Raw genomic sequence first — 10,662 nt, forward strand, 5'->3', positions numbered from 1 at the left:
AAATCTTAAGGAGTTTGAGATGAAGAATGGTTTCATCTGCTCACATCCAGATATGCAAAACTTGTAGAGACGTACCAGGAAGACTTTCAAAGGACTGAGTGGTGGCTCCAAAGTTCTTCCATTTTAGAATTCTTGAAGCCCCTGTTCTGCTGGGAACACTACAAGCTTTACAGATAGTTTGATCCCTTTGCTCTGATCAGCAACCCACCACCATTTCAACCTGGAGGTCTACAGAGAGTTCCATAACTTCATGGCTGAGTTTTTGTCATGCGATGCAGTGTGAATTATGAGACTTTATAGACAGAGATACCTGTGTGTCTGTCAACATGATGTCCAGTGAATTCAGCTTTCCACAGGTGGACTTCAATCGAGTTTTGGAAACATCTCAAGGAGAATCAAAGCAAACAGGAGGGACCTGAGCACCACATAAGTACCACAACTACAGGGTCCGAATAATTCTAGGAATGTGTTTGTTTTTTTAATAAATGTTCAAACCTTTCTGAGAAAAGTTTCCACTTTGGCATTATGGGTAGTTGAGTGTTGATTGAAATGAAACAAATGAAATCTCAAACTCAATAAAGTGAAGGGGTCACAATGCCTTCTAAATCCACCAGTCCTCAGTTAGGCCAGGCAATGCCTGCACCACACCATCCAACAGCACCCATGCCGACAGCCCCCTCATCAACAGACCCCCACACAAACCCTGTCCCCGAAGTTGACACCTCCACCTCCATCACCTGCTCTACCCTCCTCATAGCAGTCAGCCATTATGGCCTCCTTCCTGGTTATGCACACTTCAACCTCCGCCACCAGCCAGACCTGCATTCTCTTGTTCATCGACATCCATAACCTTCACCTCCATCAGTAGATGGTTCTTCACCACCTCCTTCACAGATATTTGGGCCCATCATCATCATCATCATCAGCATCATCATCAGCTGGCTCTTTTCTACTCCTGCATTCCTCACCCACAGCCTTAATGCCAGTCATAGATAAAGGGTGATGTCAGAAATGCAAAGTGGGTACGACACGGAGTGGAAATTAACAAATTAGTTACTTGTGAGATAAGTGAAGAATATTAAATAGTCAGGATTCAGACAAATATATCTTGACTTCTTGGTCTTGACCCTTCCGCTCTTCATTTCCCAGTTTTGTTTTTCTTTTCCTTTTGTTATGCAAATCTGTCAAATTCACAACGCTCTCCGGTAAACCTCTTCTGCCAACTCCATCAGCCTGAACACACTTCAGACTCGTTCGGCGAACCTGTCGATCACTGGAACACAAAAGATCGATTAGCAAACAACGACAAAAAAAAAATCAGACTATAAACCAAGGAAGTAAAACGGTAAAGAGTATTATATTGATAAGTAAAGATAACAATCCGTTATTATGGTACAACAAACAAACACGGCACTTTAATGGATAAATCCTGCCGCGATGCCACACCCGATAAACAAGAACGGCAGTCAATCGACGCTATTTACAGAATCGCTCCAGTCCGGTAGAAGAAAATCGATTATAAAAAAGTCTTTGAGTAGTGAGGGATGGAAAAAAAGATCTGAGACAAAAACATCAAAGAAAATCGACATGAATGAATTTATTTCAGAATTTGCCAAGAGTAACCACAGACTCGTCCTGTAGATAATATCCAGGTTAAACACTGGAGACTGACATCCTATAGCCTCCCTAATGACTACAATGAGCCACGTTTCTGTTCTTGCTCTCAAATGTTGTATACATTTGACTTTATTGATTTTTACCTTGTAGATGTAGTTCTATATTTGTTCACAAAAAATAATAATACAAGTTCCATTGCCTCTGTTAATTTTATTGAACAATAGGTTATGATTTATGCCACAATTTTTGCTTTTATATCTTATATAAAACTATGTTGTTATTATTATTTGACCCCCCTACAAAAATGGGGATGGATGGATGGATATTTTTTGCACCCACAGACAAGCCAAATGCCCACCCACACATGATGTTCTGGTCACACCTCTGCTTTTCAGCAATCGGTGCAGCAGTATGGCTTCTCTATGGAAGGTAACTCTTGTGTGTGAATGTTTTGCTGCACTCAATGCAGCAGTACGGCTTCACTCCGGCATGAATCTTCTGGTGCGTCTGCAGATACGCTCTACACGCAAATGACTTTCCACAATCATTGCAGTGGAACTTCTTCCCGCAGTCCGCACACTCATAAAAATTCTTGGTGTTATCGTTAAACTTGTTTTTGGCTGTGGTGTCTCGATTGTTGCCATTTTGGAGGTTGTTGTTCTGGTAAGGAGTCCCCGATCCGGAATCGAAATAAGCGTCCTCACTTTCTGGAAAGTCGGTGGGAATTACCATGACGTTGAGGTCAATCAGACTTTCAGCAACTTCTCCTCTCTTTTGCCCCACTATGAAAAAAAAAAAGAAATCAGCACATAAAAAACTCTGAAATATGACCCTCCACAACAACATAAACATAAAAAAAATAAAATAAAATAACAAAATTTGGAAATCTAAGCAGACCAAAGTACAGCTAAACTAATGGGGATCTGGCATCGGGGAGAACGCAGAAATCCTGGTTAGTGTGATATTCTTAAAAATTGCACCTAGTCTTTTAAACTCATCTTATTAAGGAATTGTATTCTTCTTTTCCACTCTTCTCCTACCCCCCAAAAGGAGATGGCGAGTTAATGTAAGTTCAAGTTGGGGATCTCGGTTTCAAATTCCAGCCAATAAGCCAGCAATATGAAGAGATCTGCACAATTCCTGAAGGAGATTCATAAATTGGCAAAAGTCTACATTAACTCTTTCACTTTCTCTGTTGTGATCTGAATGTGGTGAAGGACTTACTGTCATAAATAACTTGCTACAAAAAACATAAAATAATAAGTAATACATTATTAGTAACGTAACAATAATAGAAGATAGATAGATAGATAGATAGATAGATAGATAGATAGATAGATAGATAGATAGATAGATAGATAGAGTGCATCCAAAAAGTATTCACAGCACATCACTTTTTCCACATTTTGTTACATTACAGCCTTATTCCAAAATGGATTATTTTTTTTCCTCAGAATTCTACACACAACACCCCATAATGACAACGTGAAAAAAGTTTACTTGAGGTTTTTGCAAATTCATTAAAAATAAAAAAAAATGTACATAAGTATTCACAGCCTTTGCTCAATGCTTTGTCGATGCACCTTTGGCAGCAATTACAGCCTCAAGTCTTTTTTAATATGATGCCACAAGCTTGGCACACCTATCCTTGGCCAGTTTCTCCCATTCCTCTTTGCAGCACCTCTCAAGCTCCATCAGGTTGGATGGGAAGCGTCGGTGCACAGCCATTTTAAGATCTCTCCAGAGATGTTCAATCAGATTCAAGTCTGGGCTCTGGCTGGGCCACTCAAGGACATTCACAGAGTTGTCCTGAAGCCACTCCTTTGATATCTTGGCTGTGTGCTTAGGGTCGTTGTCCTGCTGAAAGATGAACCGTCGCCCCAGTCTGAGGTCAAGAGGGCTCTGGAGCAAGTTTTCATCCAGGATGTCTCTGTACATTGCTGCAGTCATCTTTCCCATTATCCTGACTAGTCTCCCAGTTCCTGCCGCTGAAAAACATCCCCACAGCATGATGCTGTCACCACCATGCTTCACTGTAGGGATGGTGCCAGGTTTCCCCCAAATGTGACGCCTGCCATTCACACCAAAGAGTTTAATCTTTGTCTCATCAGACCAAAGAATTTTGTTTCTCATGGTCTGAGAGTCCTTCAGGTGCCTGTTTGCAAACTCCAGGCGGGCTGCCATGTGCCTTTTACTAAGGAGTGGCTTCCGTCTGGCCACTCTACCATACAGGCCTGATTGGTGGATTGCTGCAGAGATGGTTGTCCTTCTGGAAGGTTCTCCTCTCTCCACAGAGGACCTCTGGAGCTCTGACAGAGTGACCATCGGGTTCTTGGTCACCTCCCTGACTTAAGGCCCTTCTCCCCCGATTGCTCAGTTTAGATGGCTGGCCAGCTGTAGGAAGAGTCCTGGTGGTTTCGAACTTCTTCCACTTACGGATGATGGAGGCCACTGTGCTCATTGGAACCTTCAAAGCAGCAGAAATTTTTCTGCAACCTTCCCCAGAATTGTGCCTCGAGACAATCCTGTCTCCGAAGTCTACAGACAATTCCTTTGACTTCATGCTTGGTTTGTGCTCTGACATGAACTGTCAACTGTGGGACCTTCTATAGACAGGTGTGTGCCTTTCCAAATCATGTCCAGTCACCTGAATTGACCACAGGTGGACTCCAATAAAGCTGCAGAAACATCTCAAGGATGATCAGGGAAAACAGGATGCACCTGAGCTCAATTTGGAGCTTCATGGCAAAGGCTGTAAATACTTATGTACATGTGCTTTCTCAATTTTTTTTTTTTTAATAAATTTGCAAAAACCTCAAATAAACTTTCTTCACGTTGTCATTATGGGATGTTGTGTGTAGAATTCAGAGGAAAAAAATGAATTTAATCCATTTTGGAAATAAGACTGTAACATAACAAAATGTGGAAAAAGTGATGCGCTGTGAATACTTTCCGGATGCACTGTAGATAGAAGTTAATATAAAATGCTACAACTTATATTACACACACACGAGTGCTCTCACGCGCTTACACAAAGAGAGATGGTATTGAGCATAATAATTAACCGTAACCTATGAACAACGTCATTTTGGATTTTAAATCCTGAGTCCCTCTCATTTTTAACAGATATATGTTTTTTAAAAATGGACTCACCTGTTTCCGAGTAATAGATCGGAGAATCAACTTGGAAATACTGACCTAAGTATTAAATATAAGGATTCAGCAATAAGTTTTTTAAATGCATACTTATTTGATGTGTATAGTATTCAATAATATGCCGTGATCTTGACTGCCATGACTCTTGAGAGAATAGACTGTATTAACAATAATTATATATCATTTAGTCCTTTCCATAAAAAAGAAATAAATAGAAAACATTGTTCCAATAAGATTTTGAAGACGCACCGTTTTGTCTTTGGATGAGATTCGGAGTCATCTTTCAGTATTAACGGCAAGCTGTGTAATCGACCGGCCTGAACGCTTATTTATAAACTGAGAAGAGCGCAGTTTTTTAAAAGCAGACTTTATAATAAGGAGAGTGATTTGTTTTAGCAAATGTGTACCCTTTGACCCATTTTAAGACCGCTTTACATTTACAACAGGAAGATATGAACTTATGTTAAAGACCGGTATGTGTGAACCTGTTCTTCTGTCAAATCTAATTACTCATATCAGCAAAAAAGGTTTCACAACGAAAGAGGGCGGCACACAGCGGGTAAACATGCAGGTGCCAGATTAAAGCAGCAGTAACGTGGTTGCTCTCTCTTATGGAGGAATATTTCGGACAAAATGAAATAAATAAATAAATGCGTAAATAAATAAAAGTACTGTGAAATGTGAGCATAAATAAATAAATGTGTTATGAAATGAGAGCCTTAATAAATAAATATGTCATGAAATGAGAGCATAAATAAATAAATGTGTCACGAAATATGTTTTTCGTTGCTTATTTATTTATTTCATTTTGTCCGTAACATTCCTGCAAACCGTCATGAAATACGGCTTGAAATAAAAATGTCACTTTCACTCGTCAAAGTTGAGAGGGTGGGCTCTAACACACCCTCTAGTTACTGATTGGTGAATCGATAGCACAAGAATTAATTAGAAAAATGCTTACTACTGCCGATGAAATGGATTCTCCCGAAGATATTATGTATTTCAGAGAGAGAATTGAAGATTTATCGGAAGAAATTACAATGTTGGCGGCCCTTTTAGAACTGAGTATTTGACCCTTGTTTTACGAGTATAAAGTCAGTTGCATATTCACAGCTACTTTTTCAAACAACTGTACAGCTCTGATCAGTGGTAAAGTTGTTCAGTTCAGAATATTAGTTGGCGCTGCTTTGGGCATTCCATGTCAAAGTACCTAAACTAATAGAGCCGGTGCAGCTTACCGTATATCAAACTGGCTCATTCGCCTTGTGATCGTCTTCTCCGATACACCGTATAGATCTGCAATCTGTCGTACTTTTAAACCGCATAACAGAAGGTGTTCTATTGACTCAGCTGGAATGTCAAAGGATGGACGTCCAGAGCAGCGAACTGAGTCACCTGAACTGGAGTGCAGTCGAGTCCGGTCCACCAGTTCTTCGATAATTTCAAAAATAGTTTCATCTATATCGGAGTCTAAAAGAGCCGCCAACATTGTAATTTCTTCCGATAAATCTTCAATTCTCTCTCTGAAATACGTAATATCTTCGGCAGAATCCATTTCATCGGCAGTAGTAAACATTTTTCTAATTAATTCTTGTGCTATCGATTCACCAATCAGTAACTAGAGGGGGTGTTAGAGCCCACCCTCTCAACTTTGACGAGTGAAAGTGACAGTTTTATTTCAAGCCGTATTTCATGACGGTTTGCAGGAATGTTACGGACAAAATGAAATAAATAAATAAGCAACGAAAAACATATTTCGTGACACATTTATTTATTTATGCTCTCATTTCATGACATATTTATTTATTAAGGCTCTCATTTCATGACACATTTATTTATTTATGCTCACATTTCACAGTACTTTTATTTATTTACGCATTTATTTATTTATTTCATTTTGTCCGAAATATTCCTCCATACTCTCTCTCTCTCTCTCTCTCTCTCTCTTTCTCTCTCTCTCTCTCCACACTGAGCCATGAACGCTCAGCGGCTGTCAGTGTGCCTAACTGTGAGATGGTGAAGGCTGTTTCACTCGAACTGCGGCTTAGGGAAAGCAATTAAAAGCGGTTTAGATAGAACAGGCTTTCCTTTTTTACAAATTTTAAAGCAAAGGTTAGATAGATAGATATTTGAATCTCATGATTGTTGGATAACATGATGTTTGTAATGGTAATTGCATGAATGTCGTTAAGTCCCGGCTCGACTACTCTAATTCCTGCCTGTATGGAATCAGTAAAGCCACTCTTTCTAGACTCCAACTGGCTCAAAATGCAGCTGCAAGGCTTCTAACTGGAAGCAGCAGAAGCCAACACATTACACCGATTTTAAAAACCCTATACTGGCTGCCGGTTAGATTCAGAATCGATTTTAAGATACTCCTCCTAACCTATAAGGCATTAAACGGTCTAGCCCCCACCTATTTGAGTGTCTTGCTCCATCGTCACAATCCTCCTCGTGTTCTTAGATCCGCAGATCAGCTGCTCCTAACCGTTCCCAAGGCAGGTTTTAAAGCTAGTGGTGAAAGGGCTTTCTCCGTCGGTGCACCCAGGCTCTGGAACTCCCGACCCTTAGTGGTTAGGCAAGCTGCTTCAGCCGCCACATTGACGAACTCACACTAGAGACAGCGATCGAGATTGCGTGCCCGGTTGAATCAGCAGTGCAGAGCGTGGCGCAGCAGACAGCAGCTCCTGCTTTATCAGCGCAGACGTTACAGCCGCTTTCAGTGATAACTGTGCCGAGACAGCTGCCCCAGTCCTGAAACCCCAGTATTTAAGGACAATATTGTGGGAATTCTGCATCTAACCATCACCAGCACAGGGACTCAAATTGTCCAGCAGGAGGTCAGCGATGTAGAAAATTCAACAAATTAAACCATTTTACAAGATGCTGTCGTTCGTCCCAAGTGCCTTCATCTGGGTAGCCCTCACCTTCACATTCAGCACCATCATCTGTCCATGCAGTGCAGTCTCTTTCTCCCACCTTCAAGACTTGTGCAGTATAAATACAGGATGTGTGCACACCTTTGCTTTTGGATACGGCGCTAAAGTGTCTCTTCTTCATTATGCTACATACAAGCAGTTTAATTCTCACTTACCTTTGCAGAGGACATCAGTAGCTCTGGCTGGTTATGGACACACTAAGATTGATGTTCTCTGAATGTTACTGTTACATGTTTTTTATGGAACAAGATCTCTTTCTGAATTTTGCTTTTATGTTACAAAGCAAGGAGCCAATATTCTAGGTATTGAGCGTTTCCTCAGACTTGGATTTACTGTTCTCGATTACGATGGTGCAAGTCACTTCTCCGGGTGCAGAAATGGCCTGCCCTGTTTAATGGCCTAGGATGCCTACTGGAGTTTGTGCACAAGCCCAGACTTAATCCGTCCACACCTCCTGTCATTCAGCCACTAGCACTGAGAGATGATGTTACTGCACAGTCAAAACAGCTTCTGGATGAAGGGATTATAGAACCAGTTAGTGCATCGCCCTGGACCAACAATCTAGTAATTACTAGTAAAAAGTCAGGTGGGTTGAATCTTTGTATTGACCTTCGTGCAGTTAACAAGGCTGTGCTCCCAGACAGATACCCACTACCAACAGCTGAGGAGATTACATCTCAATTTCATGTTCCACTGTTTTCACTAAACTGGACTTACGACAAGGCTACCTGCAGATACCACTTCATCCTGATAGTAGGGATCTCACTGCCCTTGTCACACACATTAGGGTTTTTCCGTTATACCCGTATGCCATTTGGGCTTTGCTCAGCGTCCAGTTGTTTTCAGTAAATAATGTCATCACTCTTGGCTGGGATGTCAGGAGTATGTGTGTCTCTGGATGACATCGTAGTGCTCGGACCAACACTCTCTGGCTACAACGTGTGTTACAGCAGCTTACAAAGCACAACCTCACCTTAAATGATGAGAAGTGTATCTTTGCAGCATCAGAAATTGATTTTGTTGGGTTCCACTTATCAGCTGATGGTATTAAACCCTTGCAGTCCAATGTGGATGCTGTTTGCAGCCTTCCTGAACCCATTTCAGCTGCTCAAGTTGCTTCATTTTTAGGTTTGACATCCTATTACTTACACTTCCTGCCACAATACTCAGCGATCACAACCCCACTACGCGAGCTCATAAAAGAGGATGCACCCTGGGATTGGACCTCTGCATGCGCTGAAGCATCCCATCTTTTGAAACAACAACTCACGACTGCACCAGTCCTCTCTCATTTGAACCCAGAGGGTACGCCAATTGTCACTTGTGATGCCTCTGCCTTGGCCTTGGGAGCTGTTTTGTCACAGATGGAAGAAGGGCTGGAAAAGCACTGAGAGCTCAGAGCCTGACTGAACACAAATACTCTGCAGGGGAACGTGAAGCTTTAGCATGCATTTGGGCTCGTGAGCGATGGCATATTTATTAGTATGGAAGACCATTCATTCTGAGGACAGACCATCAGGCTCTCACTGCTTTGCTGTCAACATCTGGAACAGGACACTGTGACACCCGTGTAGTGGGAATTAGGGGCACCAGCTTACACTCTAGGTGTCTAGTATGGGGACCGAGCGTGACCAGGATGATGGTGTGAGACAGGGAGACACGGACACAAGAAGGGTTGGGTTTATTGTAAAATAAAGTGAGGTTTTATTTACAGGCGCACTTAATGAAAACAACAATAATGTCCTGGAATTTATATATCGATACACAGTCCCTAACCGCAAAGGACACTCAAACACAGTAATTAAATGGAGCCCAATAATGATGACTATATACAGTATTTACAGTGCTGGCTGAAAGTCCCAAATGATAAAGAATACTGCACACAAACTAGTGAAACCCTCACATACACAAACCACTATGAAGCTGTCTTCATCCACAGTGCTGCAAGTCAGGAAGCTGCTCCTTCAAACTGTGTATAATACAGGATTCACCAAAAACAACAATATTCAAAATACAGAAAAGTGTACATACAAAAATAAACAGTGCACCAATACAAACAACCCAATAAATACCTCCACCAAAGTTAATCCAGAGATATTTATATAAACGAGAAAAAAAAGAATATTTACAATAATCACGGCACATGCAGTAGTGCTTAGTAAATTCAAATCACTTATCTACCAACTGGGCCGGTTCTAGACAGGCATATATGAGGGGGCAGACAGAAATGTTAAGGGGGACCATGGTGACAACGGATGGGGAAAGGGATGGGGTGCTCTGGATAACTGTTTTAGTCATGTAATTTGATTGCACTTTGTCAGGCCTCTACCCTAAGACCTGTCCAACTTGGGTGTCCCACCTGAAGGCTAAGCTTCTGCTGGTGTAGCTCTTATGGTCACTGAGGCACGCAAACCCCCTGACCACAATAAGGTGGCAATCCCTCAGGAGGAAAACTGAAAAATAAAACAACAAAAAATAAAATATTCCTCATCAGATTATAACAACAAAAACATGACATTTACCTTAATTGGATGGCCTATCTATATATATAATTCACTATGGCAAGAAAACCATGGAAAGCACGCCGGAAGGGGCGTGGATTCACTAAGCTGCCGACAAGTAAGACACCTATGGCCCGCGCAGGGAGGAGCCACGCCCACCAACTCCAAGACCATTGGATACAACGACAACTCGCAGAGCCACGCCCACCAACTCGGACGTGACGACACAGAAAGAATCGCGTCATTTATATTGGTCTGTCGTAGAGGCCTCATGTACCTCCGAGCCACCTTGACTGTTCACGAAGGCATGTTTCTCACGGAGGTGAGTTGCCATATGCAGCGTGTAAAACGGTTTGCGAGGGTATCCCATGGGATCCCTAAAACAATCCTTTACAACTGAGGTTAAAACACAATGAAGTAAACAGTCTTTAAAACCGAGTTTTGATTCT

At 41.6% G+C, this 10,662-nt stretch overlaps 2 protein-coding genes across 2 annotated transcripts in view; both read right to left on the reverse strand.

Annotated features, from left to right (window-relative positions):
* LOC120528954 overlaps window positions 1–10,662 on the reverse strand; it is a gene marked incomplete at its 3' end in the record, with an annotated part of 93,508 nt that overhangs the window by 62,669 nt on the left and 20,177 nt on the right. The window contains exons 4-5 of the mRNA XM_039753025.1: window positions 2,842–2,857; window positions 2,093–2,399 (exon numbers count right to left, since the gene is read on the reverse strand). Of these exons, the coding sequence (XP_039608959.1) occupies window positions 2,093–2,399; window positions 2,842–2,857 (323 nt within the window). The remainder of the gene's footprint in view (window positions 1–2,092; window positions 2,400–2,841; window positions 2,858–10,662) is intronic.
* Window positions 1,994–7,218, reverse strand: LOC120528328 (zinc finger protein 717-like). The gene is made up of 2 exons (XM_039752473.1): window positions 7,190–7,218; window positions 1,994–2,399 (listed from the first exon to the last, which is right to left on the reverse strand). Exons 1-2 carry the CDS (start codon window positions 7,209–7,211, stop codon window positions 2,038–2,040), a joined length of 384 nt encoding a protein of 127 aa, XP_039608407.1. The 5' UTR covers window positions 7,212–7,218; the 3' UTR covers window positions 1,994–2,037.

The sequence above is a fragment of the Polypterus senegalus genome, chromosome 4, assembly GCF_016835505.1.
Source record: "Polypterus senegalus isolate Bchr_013 chromosome 4, ASM1683550v1, whole genome shotgun sequence".
NCBI classification, from domain to species: Eukaryota; Metazoa; Chordata; class Cladistia; order Polypteriformes; family Polypteridae; genus Polypterus; species Polypterus senegalus.

Coding starts and splice junctions, on each gene's coding strand:
- LOC120528328 (XM_039752473.1), bottom strand. CDS start 7,211: ATGGAGCAAGACACTCAAATAG. Junction 2,400..7,189: donor GGAGCAAGACACTCAAATAG/GTGGGGGCTAGA, acceptor TTTTTTTCATAG/TGGGGCAAAAGAGAGGAGAA.